Below are 23,181 nucleotides of genomic sequence, written 5' to 3' on the forward strand. Positions count from 1 at the left end.
TCTACGTCCATTCACCTCGCTACAAATAACTCACTTTCGTTACTTTTTATGGTTGAGTAGTATTCCATTGTATATATGTGCCACATCTTCTTTATCCATTCATCTGTTGCTTCCATGTCCTGGCTATTGTAAATAGTGCTGCAATGAACATTGTGGTACATAACTCTTTTTCAATTATGATTTTCTCAGGGTATATGCCCAGTAGTGGGATTGCTGGGTCATCTGGTAGTTCTATTTTTAGTTTTTTGTTTTTTTAAAAAAAAAAATTTTATTTATTTATTTATTTTTGCCTGTGCTGGATCTTTTCTGTGCGCGGGCTTTCTCTAGTTGCGGCGAGCGGGGGCCACTCTTCATCGCGGTGCATGGGCCTCTCACTGTCGCGGCCTCTCTCGTTGCGGAGCACAAGCTCCAGACGCGCAGGCTCAGCAGTTGTGGCTCACGGGCCCAGTCGCTCCGCGGCATGTGGGATCTTCCCAGACCAGGGCTCAAACCCGTGTCCCCTGCATTGGCAGGCAGACTCTCAACCACTGCGCCACCAGGGAAGCCCTCTATTATTAGTTTTTTAAGGAACCTCCATACTGTTCTCCATAGTGGCTCTATCAATTTACATTCCCACCCACAGTGCAAGAGGGTTCCCTTTTCTCCACACCCTCTACAGCATTTGTTCTTTGTAGATTTTTTGAGGATGGCCATTCTGACTGGTGTGAGATGATACCTCATTGTAGCTTTGATTTGCATTTCTCTAATGATTAGTGATGTTGAGCATTCTTTCATGTGTTTGTTGGCAATCTGTATATCTTCTTTGGAGAAATGTCTGTTTAGGTCTTCTGCCCATTTTTGGATGGGTTGCTTCTTTTTATGATATTGAACTGCATGAGCTGCATGTAAATTTTTGGGATTAATCCTTTGTCAGTTGCTTCATTTGAAAATGTTTTCTCCGATTCTGAGGGTTATCTTTTCGTCTTATGTTTTCCTTTGCTGTGCAAAAGCTTTCAAGTTTCATTAGGTCCCATTTGTTTATTTTTTATTTTATTTCCATGGCTCAAAAAAGGATCTTGCTGTGATTTCTGTCATAGAGTGTTCTGCCTGTGTTTTCCTCTAAGAGTTTTATAGTGTCTGGCCTTACATTTAGGTCTTTAATCCATTTTGAATTTATTTTTGTGCATGATGTTAGGGAGTGTTCTAATTTCATCCTTTTACATGTAGCTATCCAGTTTTCCCAGCACCACTTATTGAAGAGGCTGTCTTTTCTCCATTATATATTCTTGCCTCCTTTATTAAAAATAAGGTGACCATATGGGCATAGGTTTATCTCTGGGCTTTTTATCCTGTTATATTGATCTATAGTTCTGTTTTGGAGCCAGTACCATACTGTCTTGATTACTGTAGCTTTGTAGTATAGTCTGAAGTCAGGGAGTCTGATTCCTCTAGCTCTGTTTTTCTTTCTCAAGATTGCTTTGGCTATTTGGGTCTTTTGTGTTTCCATACAAATTGTGAAATTTTTTGTTCTAGTTCTGCAAAAAATGCCATTGGTAGTTTGATAGGGATTGCATTTAATCTGTAGATTGCTTTGAGTAGTAGAGTCATATTCACAATGTTGATTCTTCCAATCCAAGAACATGGTATATGTCTCCATCTATGTGTATCATCTTTAATTTCTTTCATCAGTGTCTTATAGTTTTCTGCGTACAGGTCTTTTGTCTCCTTAGGTAGGTTTATTTCTAGGTATTTTATTCCTTTTTGTTGCAATGGTAAATGGGAGTATTTCCTTAATTTCTCTTTCAGATTTTTCATCTTTAGTGTATAGGAATGCAAGAGATTTCTGTGCATTAATTTTTTATCCTGCTACTTTACCAAATTCATTGATTAGCTCTAGAAGTTTTCTGATAGCATCTTTAGGATTCTCTACGTATAGTATCATGTCATCTGCAAACAGTGACAGCTTTACTTCTTCTTATCTGATTTGGATTCCTTTCATTTCTTTTTCTTCTCTGATTGCTGTGGCTAAAACTTCCAAAACTATGTTGAATAATAGTGGTGAGAGTGGACAACCTTGTCTTCTTCCTGATCTTAGAGGAAATGGTTTCAGTTTTTCACCATTGAGAACAATGCTGGCCGTGAGTTTGTCATATATGGCCTTTATTATGTTGAGGTAAGTTCCCTCTATGCCTACTTTCTGGAGGGTTTTTATCATAAATGGGTGTTGAATTTTGTCAGATCTTTTTCTGCATCTATTGAGATGATCGTATGGTTTTCATCCTTCAATTTCTTAATATCATTTATCATATTGATTGATTTGCATATACTGAAGACTCCTTGCATATACTGAAGACTCCTTGCATTGCTGGGATAAACCCCACTTGAGCATGGTGTATGATCTTTTTAATGTGCTGTTGGATTCTGTTTGCTAGTATTTTGTTGAGGATTTTTGCCTCTATGTTCATCAGTGATATTGGCCTGTAGTTTTCTTTCTTTGTGACATCTTTGTCTGGTTTTGGTATCAGGGTGATGGTGGCCTCATAGAATGAGTTTGGGAGTGTTCCTCCCTCTGCTATATTTTGGAAGAGTTTGAGAAGGATAGGTGTTAACTCTTCTCTCAATGTTTTATAGAATTCACCTGTGAAGCCATCAGGTCCTGGGCTTTTGTTTGTTGGAAGATTTTTAATGACAGTCTCAATTTCAGTGCTTGTGATTGGTCTGTTTATATTTTCTATTTCTTCCTGGTTCAGTCTTGGAAGGTTGTGCTTTTCTAAGAATTTGTCCATTTCTTCCAGGTTGTCCATTTTATTGGCATATAGTTGCTTGTAGTAATCTCTCATGATCCTTTATATTTCTGCAGTGTCTGTTGTTACTTCCCCTATTTCATTTCTAATTCCATTGATTTGAGTTTTCTCCCTTTTTTTCTTGAAGAGTCTGGCTAATGGTTTATCAATTTTGTTTATCTTCTCAAAGAACCAGCTTTTAGTTTTATTGATCTTTGCTATAGTTTCCTTCCTTTCTTTTTCATTTATTTCTGATCTGATCTTTATGATTTCTTTCCTTCTGCTAACTTTGGGGTTTTTTTGTTTTTCTTTCTCTAATTGCTTTAGGTGTAAGGTTAGGTTGTTTATTTGAGATGTTTGTTGTTTCTTGAGGGAGGAGTGTATTGCTATAAAATTCCCTCTTAGAACTGGTTTTGCTGCATCCCATAGGTTTTGAGTCATCGTGTTTTCATTGTCATTTGTTTCTAGGTATTGTTTGATTTCCTCTTTGATTTCTTCAGTGATCTCTTGGTTATTTAGTAGTGTACTGTTTAGCCTCCATGTGTCTGTATTTTTTTTTACAGATATTTTCCTGTAATTGATATCTAGTCTCATAGCGTTGTGGTCGGAAAAGATACTTGATACAATTTCAATTTTCTTAAATTTACCAAGGCTTGATTTGTGACCCAAGATATGATCTATCCTGGAGAATGTTCCATGAGCACTTGAGAAGAAAGTGTATTCTGTTAGTTTGGGATGGAATGTCCTATAAATATCAATTAAGTCCATCTTGTTTAATGTATCATTTAAAGCTTGTGTTTCCTTATTTATTTTCATTTTGGATGATCTGTCCATTGGTGAAAGTGGGGTGTTAGAGTCCCCTATTATGATTGTGTTCCTATCGATTTCCCCTTTTATGGCTGTTAGCATTTGCCTTATGTATTGAGGTGCTCCTATGTTGGGTGCAAAAAGATTTACAGTTGTTACATCTTCTTGTATTGATTCCCTTGATCATTATGTAGTATCCTTGTCTCTTTTAATAGGCTTTATTTTAAAGTCTATTTTGTCTGATAAGGAGAATTGCTACTCCAGCTTTCTTCTGATTTCCATTTGCATGGAATATCTTTTACCATCCCCTCACTTTCAGTCTGTATGTGTCCCTAGGTCTGAAGTGGGTCTCTTGTAGACAACATATATACGGGTCTTGTTTCTGTATCCATTCAGCCAGTCTATGTCTTTTGGTTGGAGCATTTAAACCATTTACATTTAAGGTAGTTATCAATATGTATGTTCCTATTACCATTTTCTTAATTGTTTGGGGTTTGTTATTGTAGGTCTTTTCCTTCTCTTGTGTTTCCTGCCTGGAGAAATTCCTTGAGCATTTGTCGTAAAGCTGGTTTGGTGGTGCTAAATTCTCTTAGCTTTTGCTCGCTTGTAAAGGTTTTAATTTCTCCATCGAATCTGAATGAGATCCTTGCTGGGTAGAGTACTCTTGGTTGTAGGTTTTTCCCTTTCATCACTTTAAATATGTTCTGCCACTCCCTTCTGGCTTGCAGAGTTTCTACAGAAAGATCAGCTGTTAACCTTATGGGGATTCCCTTGTATGTTATTTTTCCCTTGCTGCTTTTAATATTTTTCCTTTGTATTTAATTTTTGATAGTTTGATTAATATGTGTGTTAGTGTGTTTCTCCTTGGTTTTATCCTGTATGGGACTCTGTGCTTCCTGGACTTGATTGACTATTTCCTTTCCCATATTAGGGAAGTTTTCATCTATAATCTGTTCAAATGTTTTCTCAGTTCCTTTCTTTTACTCTTCTTCTTCTGGGACCCCTATAATTGGAATGTTGGTGTGTTTAATGTTGTCCCAGAGGTCTCTGAGACTATCCTAAATTCTTTTCATACTTTTTTCTTTATTCTGCTCTGTGCTAATTATTTCTACTATTTTATCTTCTAGGTCACTTATCCGTTCTTCTGCCTCAGTTATTCTAATATTGATTCCTTCTAGAGAATTTTTAATTTCATTTATTGTGTTTTTCCTCATTGTTTGTTTCCTCTTTAGTTCTTCTTGTTCCTTGTTAAATGTTTCTTGTATTTTCTCCATTCTATTTCCAAGATTTTGGATCATGTTTACTATCATTACTCTGAATTCTTTTTCAGGTAGACTGTCTATTTCTCTTCATTTGTTAGGTCTGGTGGGTTTTTATCTTGCTCCTTCATCTGCTGTGGGTTTCTTTGTCTTCTCATTTTACTTAACTTACTGTGTTTGGGGTCTCTTTTTCGCAGGCTGCAGGTTCATAGTACCCGTTGTTTTTGCCATCTGTCCCCAGTGGCTAAGGTTGGTTCAGTGGGTTGTGTAGGCTTCCTGGTGGAGGGGACTAGTGCCTGTGTTGTGGAGAATGAGGCTGGATCTTATCTTTCTGGTGGGCAGGACTGCATCCGGTGGTGTGTTTTGGGGTGTCTGTGACCTTATTATGATTTTAGGCAGCCTCTCTGCTAATGGGTGAGGTTGTGTTCCTGTCTTCCTATTTGTTTGGCATAGGGTGTCCAGCACTGTAGCTTGCTGGTCGTGGAGTGGAGCTGGGTCTTAGCATTGAGATGGAGATATTGGCAGAGCTTTTGCCATTTGATATTATGTGGAGCTGGGAGGTCTCTGGTGGACCAATGTCCTGAACTTGCCTCTCCCACCTCAGAGGCACAGGCCTGACACCCAGCCAGAGCACCAAGACCCTGTCAGCCACACGGCTCAGAAGATAAGGGAGAAAAAAAGAAAGAAAAAGTAAAATAAAATAAAGTCATTAAAAAATAAAAAAAATTATTAAATATAATAAAAATTTAAACTAATTTTAAAAAAAGAAGGAAAGAAGAGAGCAACCAAACCAAAAAACAAATCCACCGATGATAACAAGTGCTAAAAACTATACTAAAAAACGGACAGGCAGAACCCTAGGACGAATGGTAGAAGCAAAGCTATACAGACAAAATCACACAAAGTCCACCGCCTCAGTTTTGGGATGATTCGTTGTCTATTCAGGTATTCCACAGATGCAGGGTACATCAAGTTGATTGTGGAGATTTAATCCACTGCTCCTGAGGCTGCTGGGAGAGATTTCCCTTTCTCTTCTTTGTTCGCACAGCTCCCAGGGTTCATATTTGGATTTGGACCGTCCTCTCCGTGTAGGTCGCCTGAGGTTGTCTGTTCTTCGCTCAGACAGGACGGGGTTAACGGAGCCGCTGATTCGGGGGCTCTGGCTCACTCAGGCCGGGGGGAGGGAGGGTTGTGGATGCGGGGCGAGCCTGCGGTGGCAGAGGCCGGTGTGACGTTGCACCAGCCTGAGGCGTGCCGTGCGTTCTCCCGGGGAAGTTGTCCCTGGATCCCGGGACCCTGGCAGTGGCGGGCTGCACAGGCTCCCCGGAAGGGAGGTGTGGATAGTGACTTGTGCTCGCACACAGGCTTCTTGGTGGCGGCAGCAGCAGCCTAAGCGTCTCATGCCAGTCTCTGGGGTCCGTGCTGTTAGCCACGGCTCGCACCCGTCTCTGGAGCTCCTTTAAGCAGCGCTCTTAATCCCTCGCGCACCAGGCAACAAAGAGGGAAGAAAAAGTCTCTTGCCTCTTCGGCAGATCCAGACTTTTCCCGGACTCCCTCCCGGCTAGCCGTGGTGCATTAACCCCCTGCAGGCTGTGTTCACGCCGCCAACCCCAGTCCTCTCCCTGCGCTCCGACCGAAGCCCGAGCCTCAGCTCCCAGCCCCGCCCGCCCCGGCGGGTGAGCAGACAAGCCTCTCGGCCTCGTGAGTGCCGTTCGGCCCTGATCTTCTGTGCGGGAATCTTTGCCCTCCGCACCCCTGTGGCTGCGCTCTCCTCCGCTTTGCCCTCTGCACCCCTGTGGCTGTGCTCTCCTCCGCGGCTCCAAAGCTTTCCCCTCCGCCACCATAAGTCTCCGCCCGCGAAGGGGCTTCCTAGTGTGTGGAAACCTTTCCTCCTTCACAGCTCCCTCCCACTGGTGCGGGTCCCGTCCCTATCCTTTTGTCTCTGTTTGTTCTTTTTTCTTTTGCCCTACCCAGGTACGTGGGGAGTTTCTTGCCTTTTGGGAGGTCTGAGGTCTTCTGCCAGCGCTCAGTAGGTGTTCTGTAGGAGTTGTTCCACGTGTAGATGTATTTCTGATGTATTTGTGGGGAGGAAGGTGATCTCCGCATCTTACTCCTCCGCCATCTTGAAGGTCTCCGAGTCAGCCTTTTAAAAGAGAGATGGATTTATGGGTAAATAACTCTAGTTTCTAATCCCCAAATCAAAACATCCTTGTTCTTCTGTGCCAGAAGATATCTCTTCTGAGGTTTAAGTTTATCATAAACATGGTACCATCAAGAAGAAAATTAGCACCAGAGGGTGATTAGTGGCCATGTTGACAAAACAGAAAGTGTATGTGCATTTGGGTCACAGTTTACTCCCATTTACAACTTAACTACAATTTGGACGCCTTCCAGAAGTTCCTCTGTCCATTGTTAAGAACATTATCAATGCAAAATCTTAGGGAAAACTAAGTTTAGGGTGTTGGAAGCTGTGGCAGAATCAGTGAAAGTGCATGTCATACTCATCAGCCTCTCATTGGCTCACACTTAAAAAGTTCCAAGTGTTTTTCTTCATTTATATAAAAACACATCTTTTAAAAAATCTGTGAAACCAGACAAGGCTTTCCAGAGCCAGTCAGATGGGGCCAGCCCTGTGTTGGTGACGATGTTTAATCTATTCTGATGCCTTTGTGTTATTTTTGTCATATGAAACTCTCTATTTTTGAGGTTTCACATCCTGTGATTGTGAACATTAGGCAGATTATTCTCTTTAGAAGACAAATGACTCTTCCTTCGCAGCCCAGAGAAGGAAAATGCTAAGCTCACTCTACTTCCTTCCCGCCTGTCTCTGTAAGTATGGTGACCCCTCCCGGAAGCCACCATGGGCATCCTACAATGCTGTCAGATAGGTGAGGATGTACCTAATCTTCCGAGGCTGAGAACTTCGATTGGTAGAGTTAAATGTTTCATTGTCAGCATGTGGTGAGCCAGTTCAGGACATTCATTAAACATCTTTTCCGATCAGAACGTACCTGTTTCAAAACAGAAGTAACACCAGCTGCTCATTTGGGTCTTTTCTTGCATCTTTATGCAAGTTTTATTACATAGAACTTTCAGCAAAGGGGTAGGGTTACAGCCCAGGTGACTGAAGGCTAAACCACCATCTTTCATTTTCTGAATGGGCTGACAATGGTCAGAAAGTGGTCATCGACCAACTTTTATTCAAAGTGAGTAAAAGCTGGTCATATGAGCTCCTCTGTCGAAAGGAATACCTCTCTTCTTTGCAGACCTTTCCTGTGTAAATATTTTATTTCTTACGTTCTATATTCTATTCCTTTTCACCCTCCGTTATTCTTTGTTAATATCATCAAGCATCTCTTTTTCTCTCGGGTTCCAGGCACTCTGACAAATCACCATTGGAGGCAGTAATGTGGTAGAGGGCCCAGAACCAGAGCCAGTCTGTCTGTGTTCACATCTACACGCTGTTGCTCACTGTGCGTGGCCTTGGGGAGATTTTTATTCTTCTGCTGCCTCAGTTTTCTCATCTGAAAAATGGGGAGAATAACGGTAGCCTTTACTCACATTGTAGACATAAGGAGTGAATGAGCTAATGTTGGCTCACTCTCAGAATAGTGCCTGACCCATAGTAAGCCCTGTGTAATGATTTTCCACAATGTGTATTCCACCTACCAACATACCGATAAGAGCCAGAAAGGTCCATGAACTCCAGATATGGCTTCTGAAGTCCTGCCTGAGGTGGGATGACCGAAAGACTACAACATGAACACTGCTCTTTTTTTCCTAAAACTCTCAATTACTGGAAAGATTGTTCCTTCTGTTAGTAATGGCCTCGGACTTCTAGTTTATACCCTTGTATTTGTTCATTTTCCTGCTCTTCCAGGCCTAACTCTGCCTTTTGGATAAAGGGAGATGTATTTTTATATATTATTATAGTCTGTATTTTATAATATTTAAAAATGTTATGTTTTTGAATTCTGGTTTTGAAATATGAAGGAAGGATAAATCTCTTAGGAAAGTTTTACATAAGCATCGATTTAGCATAGCTAAATAGCTCCTGACTACACCGAAAAGAAATGGAGCTGTGAGTCTTCCTAACCGTGGAGGGGAGGGTGGCAGGAGAGCCCCGTCAGGACCTCAGAGGGGATGTCTGAGTCCAACATGTGAAGTGCATTTCTGACACCTCCTGTGTGGAGTTCCACGTGTCCCTTTCCCTCTCATATGCCATCCACAGAGATAACCGTGGGACGTTTTTCAGGCCTCAGAGGTTGGAAATTAAAATTCCATTTATACTTACCTGTGAAACTGGTATAAGATTGTCTTGTTTTTCTGCCGGAGGTCTAGCCAAGGGGGTTGGTTGTTAGCCATCCCTGAGCTGCGGCTATTGCCTTTGTGTTCAGCGATTTAGAAATGCCCTAGTCTATGTGGTTTCCCTGAACCCATCACTGGGACACTGAGAAAACTAAAGAGTTCTTATTTGCATATATTATTTAGTTGTACATCATTTTGGATGACTCCTTCTACAAAAAGGACAAGAATCTTTCCTTCAGTGTCTCATAAAGCAACAATAGAGGTTCTGATGGTGGAGTCACATCAAAGATAATATGGCGGGCTTCCCTGGTGGTGCAGTGGTTAAGAATCTGCCTGCCAATGCAGGGGACACGGGTTCGAGCCCTGGTCTGGGAAGATCCCACATGCTGCGGAGCAACTAAGCCCGCGTGCCACAACTGCTGAGCCTGAGCTCTAGAGCCCACGAGCCACAACTACTGAAGCCCGTGCACCTAGAGCCCGGGCTCCGCAACAAGAGAAGCCACTGAAATGAGAAGCCTGTGCACCGCAACGAAGAGTAGCCCCCGCTCGCCGCAACTAGAGAAAGCCCGCACACAGCAACAAAGATCCAACGCAGCCAAAAATAAAATAAATAAATAAAAAAAAAAGATAATATAGCAGTTTTCCATTACAGATGGAATGACACGAAAAGAACAGGGAAGCAAATAAAATGTAAATCACTGGCAAGGGTAAGGCAGCCCAATCTGTGTATTAAAATACATTGGAGAATTTGAGCAAAAAACCAGTCATTTAGATGGGAGTGAATGAGAGCAGGTCACATGATCCGTGACATCCTGTCCACCTTCCTAAGGGAATCTGCAGGAAGTAGACTCGCCAGCCTTTGGAACATTGCAGAATGGGTTTCAGGGGAAGTCCTAGAATAGCCAGCATTACGAGCAGTAATTCTGGGGGCTGTGCAGACGTTCCACCTGCTCCAACAGGCCACACGTTAGTGGCCCTCTCTCTGAAGGACAGCATGCCAAGCCATACCCGTCAACCTGGAAGTAGGTGGCCTTTCTTTGTACCCACTCTAAAAGAGAGACAAAAATTAGAATAACCCAAATGTTCACTGCATCCGTTTTGCCTAACAGCTTTGCAGTGCTGCATTTCCTCACTGCCCTGTGCCATGATTCTGTGGTTGGGTGGAATTTGCTCTTCACCTAGCTTTGGCATGGTACTCTCCATCTTCTCTCCCTAGTCAATAAAAGCATAAGTTCCATGAAGGCGGGGTTGGGGGAGGAGTATCGGTTTACCCACTTATTCACTGCACCTAGAACGGTATCTGAAGACTTACTACTTACTAGACATTGTGTATTGTTTCATTTACGGTTTATTAAGAAAAAAAACCCCTACAAAGTAGGTACATTTTACAGATGTGAAAACAGAGGTTCAATCACTTGCCTAACCAAAGTAACACAGCTGGTAAGTGGTAAGCATGGGATTCCAACCCGGGGCTCTCTGTGTCTTGTATCAGGCTTCGTAACAGCTACCTGTACTGCCTTGTGTAGGCTACTGGACATAATAAGTTATAAATTGCTGCATGAAACAACAGCTATATTACTGAAAATTAGCTTGCTTTAGGAAAATCCTAACTGAAAGCCTTTTCTAAACAAATTCCAAAACTGTTGGTGTACCTTATCATGACACCATTTTGTGTTCTAGAAAAGGCATGTAAGTACCCCTTTGTGTAGTAACTGAGATAAATCAGCGCCAGTGAGTTTGACTTTCTGTGACTATTTGTCTCTGAAGAGAAAGTGTGTGAGTGTGTGTGAGTGTGTGTGTGTGAGTGTGTGTGTGCGTGTGTGTGCACACACGCGCGCGTGCGCGTGGGGTCAGAAGGGGACCCAGACTGGCATTTAGTGATGCCTGAAAAGAGTGGCTGTGTTCCTCTAACAGCGGCTGCCTTCTGCGATTACATTATGATTGGGGAGACCATCTATCCCAATGACTCTTAAAGGCAAATGTGGGCTTTTGAACTGAGAGATGCACTAAGAAGGAAGAGATAGAATTCAAATAACAATGTGTAAGATGTTTGGAGAGTAAAATTATGGATGTTTCTAACTAAGAACAAACTAAACAAAAGTGGGAAATCTCCATGACGACTGAGGAGCTAAGCAGCTCGATGCCAGATTTGCCAGCAGCTCTCTCCAGAACTCACTGGAACATCCGAGAAAGAATTTAAATGGAAAACAAGTCATGTGAATTCAGGCGAATGAACCTTTGAAAGACAGGAAAGGATCCAGGTGATTGGCGTATACTGTCTCTTAGCGAAGTGGGAAAGTAAGTGACATATTCAAGTTCAAAAACACAAAGGGTGTTTTTCAATATATTTCCTCTCCTACTCCACTATTCAATACTCATTTCAAAGTTTGGTTTCCACGGTCAGACCAGTTTCTTTCCTTCCTGCCATAATGAATATATTTTTCTCCTATGAAATACAACCCTCTCCCAGAGGGGTGTGCGAAGGATTTTTTTTTTTTTTTTTTGCGGTATGCGGGCCTCTCACTGTTGTGGCCTCTCCTGTTGCGGAGCACAGGCTCTGGACGCGCAGGCTCAGCGACCATGGCTCACGGGCCTAGCCGCTCCGCGGCATGTGGGATCTTCCCGGACTGGGGCATGAACCCATGTCCCCTGCATCAGCAGGCGGACTCTCAACCACTGCGCCACCAGGGAAGCCCTTATTCTCTTTTTAGTCCAGTAAAGCAACTAGTATTTGTTCTTGTCCTGTCTTTTTTGATGGGAAACATTGCTTTAGCACCTATTCTTCAATAATTAATCATTCATATATTGAGTACCAGTCCTGTGCTTAAACACTGCAGGAGATTAAAAGAAAAATATAAGGCTTTGCCTATTTTCAGGGGCAAACAAAACCTACACAAAAGAAAATAATGGCAACATAAGCAAATGCTAAATTATGGAGTGCAACTAGGAAGAGAGGCTTCATTCTTCAAAAGAGGAAGAAATCGGTAGGGAGGCCACCTTCACCATGGAGAAAAAATGTAAAGCTGAGCCCAAAACATCCCATAGGATTTAGTCACCCAGAGGGAAAGGACAAGATCGAGGCAGGGGCTCAGCTCTTACAAAGACAAGAAAGTTCTAGGCCTGAGCCAGTGACAGCAGTTGGCAACTGAGAGTTTGGTTTAATGGAGTTAACATAGGTTAGTGATTAAAAGTAAATAGACTGTGGTCTAATTCTGCCTCTACCACCTACCAGATGTGTGATGTTAGGCAAGTCACATAACTGCTCTACCCCTCAGTTGCCTCATGTTTCAGTGGGGAAATTGCCACCTACTTCTTAGGGCTGTTTTAAGGATTAAGTGAGATAATGCAGGAAAAGCACTTGGCAGGCAGGAAGCACTTACAAAATGGTGGTAGTTGCCATCGTTCTTTACTGACGTCGAAGGGGTAGAGGATTTGATGAATGGGCACTGGAAAGTCATTGTAATTCTTGAGCAGGGTATTGCCTTTAATTAATGTGGGTTTTAGGAAGATTAATCTGGCTGTGGTTTGTAGGATTGATGAAGGGAAGAGTCTGAAGACAGGGGGTTATGTCAGGAGGCTGAAAGAGTCATTTGGCTTGATTTTATGAGGAACCGAATTAGGAAGGTGGCAGTGAAAACTGAGGGGGAAGGACAGTGCTCGATGGAGGAAAGAACCTCCAGAACTTGCTGACTTGATCTACAAGTAGAAAGACACATGGTGATCCCCAAACTCTGAGTTGTAGCAACTTGGTAAGCATGCACCAGGCCGGCACTCACTCTCTGGACGAAGGAAAGCCGAGGTGATTGGGGCGAGTGCTGCAGAAAGTGGGCCCCAGGAAGGCAGGGGCCTTGTCTGTGTTATTTTCCTTATACCCTCAGCACCGGGAACAGTAAATCACATACAGCAGAGGCCCAGAAAGTAGTTTTTGAATGAATGAGTAGATGGTGAGAGCATCGTGCTCCTACAGGTAAACTCTGAACAACGATATAAAGTAGATGGTGTTCCTATTGTGAGCAATAGAGCGGCCTTCCGTGAGAGGTATGTGAAGGTCCATATTTAATCGAGGAAGAAAAATGTCTGTTTCTCAAGGAAAAATTTAAAAACCGTCCACCCAATAGAAACTAGTAACTGTTGAAACTTGATTCAAAGGGAATTTTCTAATTCAGAGAACATAAAATAAACATTTAAAATAGGGGGGGAACCCCCACTTGTTCTGGTACGTATTGTTTTATCCTTTCCATCCTGGGTGCAGGATAAAAGAAACCCCTTATTTGCTTGTTAGAAGAAGAAAGCTCTCACTTGAAGTTCTTAGTTGGCAGATGTCAGTTGAAAGCTCTGCTTATGGAATATGCCGCAGTGTCAAAGTCTGTTGGATAATTTTAGACGGATGTGTCATGTGTGACATGGAAATATGGCATGCCATACATTAGTGATTTCCCAAGTGTTTGGAGCAGGTAGTAATGTGCTGGGGAAGTGCTCTTTATCTCTCCACACAGTGTACTTGTAGAGCAGTGGGGAAATGCTTCTGGTGGAAATTACTTTAGTCAGAAAAGGAATCCATTTACAATATGCGCCTTCTAACATCTTTCAGACAATGCATTGTATTAAAGAGGCATTTTTTGATTAATGTTTTATAAACATTTTTCAGCATGACAGCTTAAAGTCCCTGTAAAATTGTAAATGTGCGCATGGTGTTCACTTCCATAAAGTCAAACGCCGTCTCATAAAGTCTAGTCGGATCCTGTCAACCACGGTGACACAGAATCAGTACCTGGGAGCATTAAAATTAATTTGCTTCATTTATGTTACCGCAGTGATCGCAAGATGAAAAGAGTCCTATATTTAAATTTTACTTGAAAAAGAAAACTCTTTTGAGTAAGTTTGTTTGGTTTTTTGAAATTATTGCCCTTTTTTTCTCCCTAGTTAATGAATGGAGTGAAAATGGAGTGATAGTCTGCACAGTAACTTTATGATGGGGTCTGGAAAAGCACAAGTCCGATCCTTCAGTGCTCTTCCTCTGAGCACTAAGATGCTCAGAGATGAAGACAAAACAGTCACTGACCCTAAGAAGCTAACAGCTTAGTGAGGGAATCACACACACACACACACACACACACACACACACACACACACGAAGCAAGCAGCGATAATAAATGCAGCAAACGCTAGGCTGGAACGCGCCCCAGTTGGGTAAGCCTAGAGCAGAAAGGAGGCTTGGGACATCAAGGATGGCTTCCCAGAGGAGGCGGGTTAGAAACTGTGGGCTAAGGAATCGGGCAGGTCAAGAAGTGGGTGGCGGGCATCCTGGGCAAAAGGAACTCACGTGCAAAGACCGAGAGGTGAGACTTCTAGAGCCTAGAGCATGGGCATGGGCTCGAGTTGGGGAGAGGAGGGGAGGAAGGGGCACCACACTCTTCATGGCTGGAGCACAGAGAGAGCCCAGGGGAGCGTGGTGAGACGGAGAGAGATTTTGTACTCAGCGTGGTTGCAGACTGGAAAATACCCTGCAGAGGACAAGCCTGAAGGCAGAGAGATGGGTTTGGGGCGAGGGTTGGGGGGCGGGTGAGTGTTGCCCGAGCCCTGAAGGAAGGTCACGGGGAGGCAGTGGGAGTGGTCACAGAGGGGCCGGTGAGTTACCTGAGTGAGGGTCATGTCACATGCCTCGCCGTTTAGTTAATCTGTGAAGTGAGTGCTAATTGAACGAACGATTGAGTGAATTGTTGAAAGGGTGGGTGAAGAGGATGAAAGGGTGGTGCATTACATGGGCTTCTGGAAAAAGATAGCGATGCTCTCTGATTTGACTTGAAGGTCAAGTTTTGCCAAATTCGTGACCAGGTGACAGAAATCGCAGTGTGGTGAGCGCAGTGGCCCTCACAGTTCCAGGACTCTCTCTATTTCATTTCCAGTGTTCATCCCGATAGTGCTGGAAACACGGCAAAGATGCCCTAGAACAGAGATCGTAAACTCGCCGCTTCCAAACATCGCCAGGGTGGACTGGACCACTCAGACGTGGAATCATAGAATAGTTACCTCCCCTTCCACCCCACCACTTCTCCCAACTTCTCTTCCTACTCTGACCCTCGAGAAAATGAAAATGCACAGGATGGAAGCTGCCAGGAGGGCGGCTGGGGAGAAACTGAAGAAAAGCAGGGGAAAGACTGAGATATAAAGAAGAGATTGCGAAGGAACTAATAATTGAAAAGGAAAGTGGATAATTGAATGATCGAGAAGTAAGGTAGAGTTTCAGACAGAGGGAACAGAAAGGTTCCCAAAACAAATAGCTTGACTTGAATCACTGGAGTCCCCTTCCCCTCATCCGGGGATTAGCCGGTGGTGAATCCACCCTGAGAGAGTGACAAGCAAAGATGCAGCAAAGGGACCTGGCCCCTAATCTCCAGAAGCTAAGTTTTTCTCTCTGATGTGATTTTCAATCATATTTTTAACATTAGTCACTGAGAGTGGTGGTGATAGGAAATCTGATTAACAATTAACAAGAAGGTATTACAGGCACACAAAGTGATGAAGAGAAATCCCTACTTCATTCGACAGATGTCTACAGCAGCGGCCAGTCATGGGGGAGCCCTCTCTTTTCCAGGCGAAGTGGATGACTGGGCTGCGAAGCCAAGTGAGAGAGGGCCTGTGTCTCCAGGGTGAGGCAGGCAAGCATGCCACGCCATCAACATAGGGAACTAAAACAGTGTGGGAAAGCGGGGAGGGGACAGTGAAGAAATGAAGGAGTAATAAGTGCAGGAAGTAGCCGGAGCTGGGGGAACAAAGGAAGAAGTTGGGTTCTCAGAACCTAGAAGTCTGGAGAGGAAACAGGGGTCAGACCTTCAAGGAGGGGCACAGTGGGCTAGCCGCTGGGGCCGAACCCCAGGCCTCTGTGCCTTCTCCAGCCTTCCTCTAGTGTCCAGGGGGCCACCTGCTGACAAGGAGGCGTGATGTTTGCAGAGTCCCATTCTGGTCTGTACAGAAGAGTGTGTTCAAAGATGAGACGGAAGAGCTGAAGAACCAGCCCAGGACCAGAAGAGGGCTTCATACAAAGTGATAGCAGGGTCCACAGAAGGTAGAAGTTCACCTGTACACTGGAAGTTTCTTGAAGGCAGTGTCAGTCTGGGGTTCCCTTGCCACTATTGGGGTAGGCCTCGCAGTTACTGAGCTCCTGGCCGCTGTGAAATCACAGGAATACCCCAGCGTGGGTAGCAGGGGAGCGTGAGGTCTGCTGCCCCCGGAAGTGCTGCTGGGAGGGTTAGGGGCCCAAGGGGAGCGAGTTCCGAAAGGACTTCTGGACTAGAAAGCTCTTTGCATCCCAGGCCCTCTTCTGCTTCATGGAGCTGCCATGCCTGTGGCATCTTGAACTGAAGACCTCGGAGGCCTTGACCCTTACCTGACACAGAGAACTGGAAACCCAGGTGGCCTGGATTGCAGTAAAGACTCCACCACTTGGGAAAGTTTTCTAACCACTAATGAGGCGTTTCAGTCTCCTCATTAGTAAAATGGTTTCATCAACCACCGATAGTTGTTGTCTGTTCATATGGGAGAGCCCTTGACAGCACCTGGCCTCAAGTAAGTACTCACTGCATACAAACCGTTATTATCATTATTACTACTATCTTTTCATCACACTACAGTGAGTTGATGTCGCTTCCATTAAGATACCTTGTGAACTTGCGTATTGGAGCAGCAGCCCTGTGACCATATCTGTGGGCTTGCTTGAGCTGGCTGAAGAACGACCCAGAGCCTGCCTGAACTTAGCCAAGAAAGTGTAACTCAGGTGATTTAGTCCGGCAGCCATCGTCCTTGAATTTGGGGTCAGAAACCCCTGCTCTGACCATTTTTTAGAGACCCATACCTCCATATTTCTATCATTTGCTCCCTTTAGCCCCACTATTACTCCATGCCACCCTCCAACTCCTTCACATCATCCTTTTGGGCCAAATAACCTTTCCTGAAAACAGGAGTAGTATATGTTCAGGTCTTCTTCATTTCTCATTGTAGTAACTTTCTGGGACTATAATTTTTTTTTTTTTTTTTTTTAGATTTTATTCATTTTATTTTATTTTCTATTTATTTATTTTTTTGGCTGCATTGGGTCTTTGTTCTTGCGTGTGGGCTTTAGTTGTGGCGAATGGGGGCTATTCTTTGTTGCGGTGTGCGGGCTTCTTATTGTGGTAGCTTCTCTTGTTTCAGAGCACAGGCTCAAGGCGCGTGGGCCTCAGTAGTTGTGGCACGCAGGCTCTAGAGCGCAGGCTCAGTAGTTGTGGCACACGGGCTTAGTTGTTCTGCAGCACGTGGGATCTTCCCGGACCAGGGCTTGAACCCGTGTCCCCTGCATTGGCAGGCGGGTTCTTAACCACTGCGCCACCAGGGAAGCCCTCTGGGATTATAATATTAAATGCTGCTTTTCAATATCTAACACTGATCTAATTCAAATCCAATAAGTGGATTAAGCATATTACTTTTAAAAAGAAAACTCCTTTGTTCTTTATATTAGTGAGAAGACAGAAGCTGTGCAAAAATCTAAATGCATACGCTTAAAGCTTTGAGAGAGACTTTGTTTGGGAAGAGTTAAGTGTTTGCAGTTTATGGCAATGATATGTGAGGCTATGAAAAAGAAAGCAGCCATGAAATACATTTTTGCATAAAGGTTTGAAGTTTAGTAGAAGGTAAAAATAATTGAAAAAGCAGAGCTTTCCTCACCAGACTATCATAAAACATTATTTATGTACCATCATTGTGTGTATTTAGGAGCCTGGGTCCTTTTCAGTGGTTGTTCTCAAAGAAACAAAAAGAAAGCTAAGCTGTTAAAGCTATTCAGTTGAAAAACTGATGTACATACACAGCCGTACTGACAACTGGACCACATTAAAGCAATTGGTGATAATAGTCAAATCACCAGTGTCTGAATTCTGTTACAGAAGCTTAATAGTTACATATGTTAGGCAGCTGCTTACAAAAGATGCACACCTTGCCCTGGATATAACAGAGCGGTAGACTCAGAAGTAGTATTCATTTACCTGAGTTCCATTACAGCCTTCACTGTAGGGTTTAATCATTCAGCACAGATTTTAGAATTCATCTGCCGTATACAGTACTGCTTAAAGCGCTTCGAGATTTTTGGCCAAAAGAGAATGTGCAAAAGCCTTTATTAATGTCTATCTGGCTAAAATACCCTCCTACTTACAGCTGTATATAGCCGTATATACCATAGCCGTATATACCATACTTTATCTTACCATATACTTTCATATACTGTAAAATGGTGCCAGGCAGGCTTCCCTAAAGACCAACAGTGTTTCACTACTAAGCAAGAAAAGATCCTTTTTTAAAAAAAAAAAAATTGTGGTATAGTTGCTTTACAGTGTTGTGCAGAAAAAATCCATTTTTAACCTCTACCTTACTAGTATGCCTCAGCCTTCTTGAAGAAACTCTGTTCCAAAATCTGAAAGAGAAATTAAGGAAACTCTCCCATTTACCATTGCAACAAAAAGAATAAAATACCTAGGAATAAACCTTCCTAGGGAGACAAAAGACCTGTATGCAGAAAACTATAAGACACTGATGAAAGAAATCAAAGTTGATACCAACAGATGGAGAGATATACCATGTTCTTGGATTGGAAGAATCAATATTGTGAAAATGACTATACCACCTAAAGCAATCTGCAGATTCAATGCAGTCCCTATCAAATTACCAATGGCATTTTATACAGAACTAGAACAAAAAATCTTAAAATTTGTATGGAGACACAAAAGACCCTGAATAGCCAAAGAAGCCTTGAGGGAAAAAAATGGAGCTGGAGGAATCAGAATCCCTGACTTTAGACTATACTACAAAGCTACAGTAATCAAGACAATATGGTACTGGCAGAAAACCAGAAACATAGATCAATGGAACAAGATAGAAAGCCCAGAGATAAACCCATGCACCTATGGTCAACTAATCTATGACAAAGGAGGCAAGGATATACAATGGAGAAAAGACAGTCGCTTCAATAAGTGGTGCTGGGAAAACTGGACAGCTACATGTAAAAGAATGAAATTAGAACACTTCCTAACACCATGCACAAAAATAAACTCAAAATGGGTTCGAGACCTAAATGTAAGACCAGACACTATAAAACTCTTAGAGGAAAGCATAAGAAGAACACTTTTTGACATAAATCACAGCCAGATCTTTTTTGATCCACCTCCTAGAGTAATGGAAATAAGAATAAAAATAAACAAATGGGACCTAATGAAACTTAAAAGCTTTTACACAGCGAAGGAAAGCATAAACAAGATGAAAAGACAACCCTCAGAATGGGAGAAAATATTTGTACACGAATCAATGGACAAAGGATTAATCTCCAAAATATATAAACAACTCATGCAGCTCAATATCAAAAAACAAACAACCCAACCCAAAAATGGGCAGAAAACCTAAATAGACATGTCTCCAAAGAAGACATACAAATGGCCAAGAAGCATATGAAAAGCTGCTCAACATCACTAATTATTAGAGAAATGCAAATCAGAACTACAATGAGGCATCACCTCACACCAGTTAGAATGGGCATCATCAGAAAATCTACAAACAACTAATGCTGGAGAGGGTGTGGAGAAAAGGGAACCCTCTTGCACTGTTGGTGGGAATGTAAATTGATACAGCCACTATGGAGAGCAGTATGGAGGTTCCCTAAAAAACTAAAAATAGAATTACCATATGATCCAGCAATCCCACTACTGGGCATATACCCAGAGAAAACCATAATTCAAAAAGACACATGCACCCCAGTGTTCATTGCAGCACTATTTACAATAGCCAGGTCATGGAAGCAACCTAAATGCCCATCGACAGATGAATGGATAAAGAAGATATGGTACATATATACAATGGAATATTACTCAGCCATAAAAAGGAACGAAATTGGGTCATTTATTGATATGTGGTTGGATCTAGAGACTGTCATACGGAGTGAAGTAAGTCAGAAAGAGAAAAACAAATATCGTATATTAACGCATATCTGTGGAACCTAGAAAAATGGTACAGATGAACTGGTTTGCAGGGCAGAAATAGAGACACAGATGTAGAGAACAAACGTATGGACACCAAGGAGGGAAAGCAGCGGGGAGGTGTGGGTGATGGTGTGATGAATTGGGAGATTGGGATTGACATGTATACACTGATGTGTATAAAATTGATGACTAATAAGGACCTGCTATATAAAAAAATAAATTAAATAAAATTTAAAAATTAAAAAAAAAAAAAGAAACTCTATTCCCCACTATCTTCTCACCTCTCCTTGTTAGACAGGCTGCTAACTTGCAGTGAGAGTTACTGGTGCCCTTGAACCGACCACCTTTTCAGTTTTAATCTGTTCTAGATAGAGCTTGGAGGTTTACACAGTGAAAGGAAGATGGAAAGATTTGGTGAGTCGTTCCAGACCTTCCCTTTTTAGTTCTGTGAATATACACAAGGGAAAGGCGGTGCAATCCGAAGTCCAGTTTTAATGGCGTATGTCTTTAGTTTGATGACAGACTGAATTTGCCTCTAGGTTTTCTGTCTTCTTTGTTCATCAGGGATTCCAATGCTGAAGATCGTGTTTGCAGGCCATGAGTACCTCTCTTTAATATCCGTCCCCTTGCTGATCTACCACCCGGTGCAGATCCTTCTGGGAAGTGTGTTGGTGCCAACAATAAAGTCTTGGATGGTGTCAAGGCAGAAGGTGAGACTCTAGAAGAATCTTATTTGGATCCAAGTCACATTGAAATGCTATTTCTGAATCTTAGCTGTTCATATGCTTTAACTTTTGCACATATAACCTTGTTCTCAAGTACACATTCTCTTAACTAAATACGATAATAATGACGCATTAATCCAATTCAATTTGAACAAGAGGATTGAGGGCTGATTGTCCTATATTGTTATAACAGCACGATGATACTTAAAAGGTAGGTTTTAAAAGCCCTTTTTAATTTGCTCCTATCGAAGGGCGTATTGCAGTGGATTAAAGTTTCAGTAAATATACTCAAAATATATGTGCCCCTCTGCTCGGGTGCCCACCATCTTTGCCCACCTGATCATTTGTACGTGTCCTGATTTCACATGTCTTTCTAAATATGATAGCACCTGGATTTATCCAGAGCGTCTACTTTATTTTTAATTTTCCAGACACATAATAACTTCTTTGTACTATGCGTTTGGGAATTAAAAAATAAAATTTCAGTAGCAAAGGAGGCCACACAAGGACATCAGTTTCACCACACTTGGCTCAGAAGTCTTGTTACTTATTTGATATTTGTGGATTTGATTTTCTAAATTATCAGCCAAAATAAAATAAACGGAGTGACTCATACAAAATACAGAGGCAGCACATACCACGGAAGTGCCCGTAGAGCTGGCTTCTTCCTTCTTCCTAGTGGCTCAGACTTTGCAAGGCTTCTTTCGCCTGCTGTCAAGGTGGCAAGGAGATAGCCAGTGACAGAGCACCGTGTGTCATGTTCTTAGTGTCCTGAAAATGGGACAGCCCCACTACAGCCTGTTAAGCTCTGTGTTACGCTAAGCATGCGCCAGCCTTTACCAGGTTCGGAGTGTGGGCCCTTGAGCCATCCTGCCAGCTCTGCCACCTTACCCCCGTGTGACCCTGGCCATGTTACTTCACGTCTGTGCACCTCAGTCTCTGCCACACTAAGACTCATGATAACATCTGCTCTTTAGAGTTGTGGAGGATTACGTGGCAGGTATTTGACAAAAGCTATCTGATATAATCTCTGTTATCATCACTGATGTTCCTTATTTTCTACAACACTGTTTGTAGCAGGCTCTGCTATCCCCACTGAACACATAGAAACTAGGCCCAGAGAGTTGAGCAACTTGCCCAGGGTTGTGGGGGTGGGTTTACTCAGTGCTAGACTTAGGACTTGAACCCTGGTCTATGTGTCCCCCAAAATCTTTCCCCTACACCACAACGGTGCTCCAAACAGAAATACAGGATTGCTTTTGTTTAATTTTTGGTACTGAAGTACAGTTGATTTACAATGTTGCGTTAGTTTCAAGTGTACAGCAAAGTGATTGTTATATATGTAAGAATATATATAAGAATAAAAATATATAGGAATATATATATATTCTTTTTCAGATTCTTTTCCATTATAGGTTATTACAAGATATTGAGTATAGTTCCCTGTGCTGTACAGCAGGTCCTTGTTGTTTATCCATTTTATATATAGGAGTGTGTATATGTTAATCCCAGACTCTCCTAATTTATCTCCCCCCCCACCCCCACCCCCAAGATTGCTTTTAGAAGGAGAGCCCTAGGTCCCCAGAATCCTGCCTGAGAAGGTAGCCCTCCAGCACCTTCCCTCCTCTTGTAATTGAACAAAATGTTAGCAAACACCATTCTGTGCTGGGGACCACTCCAGGCTGGGGTCTTCCCACTCAGAATTGGTACAGGAGCAGTTTAGTAATTTTCTTTCTTTTACTATTTATCCCCTTTGAAAACTTCATTTTTATATATGCAAATGTATATACAGTGTATATATGTATTAACATATATAATACATATATTGTATATATGTATTAACAATGTGTATATGCATGATAGACCAGAATTTATACATATAAATTTTGACAAAGAATGAAGAAAATTATTTGAAAATCCTAATACTCCATCAATAATACACAGTCATAGTGAACAGCAAATTAATCAGAATGAAGTTTTCTTCTAAATGTTTAAAAGCTCTGGGATTTATCCTGCAGAGTAACAGAAGCATTTCCAAAAGGGAGACTAAACTGGACGCTGTTCATTTTTCCCTTCACACAGAAACCACTCCAAACCAGGGGGCCACTGGCTAATGTAGAATAATCCAGAAGACTTAGAATATTTAGCCATTCCCACCTGGCCACAAAAACAAAGTGTCCATCGTAAGGGTATCCTTGAGTGTCTCCTCTGCTTTACAGACAATACTGACTGAGACCCACAGGCACCATCTAACGCACAGCAGACGGGATGAATAGCCATGCCGGGCGTGGGGGAGGTGCCAGATTCTGCAGGCCAGTGAGGT

General features: G+C 42.5%; 1 protein-coding gene across 2 annotated transcripts in view; it reads left to right on the forward strand.

Moving 5' to 3' along the window:
- SLC10A7 (solute carrier family 10 member 7) overlaps positions 1 to 23,181 on the forward strand; it is a 255,792-nt gene that overhangs the window by 229,922 nt on the left and 2,689 nt on the right. For both annotated transcript variants that reach the window (XM_082838589.1, XM_082838590.1), the window contains one exon: positions 20,698 to 20,843. In XM_082838589.1, coding sequence (XP_082694715.1) covers positions 20,698 to 20,843 — 146 coding nt within the window. The remainder of the gene's footprint in view (positions 1 to 20,697; positions 20,844 to 23,181) is intronic.

Source organism: Leucopleurus acutus (genome assembly GCF_964270905.1).
Source record: "Leucopleurus acutus genome assembly, chromosome: 4".
NCBI classification, from domain to species: Eukaryota; Metazoa; Chordata; class Mammalia; order Artiodactyla; family Delphinidae; genus Leucopleurus; species Leucopleurus acutus.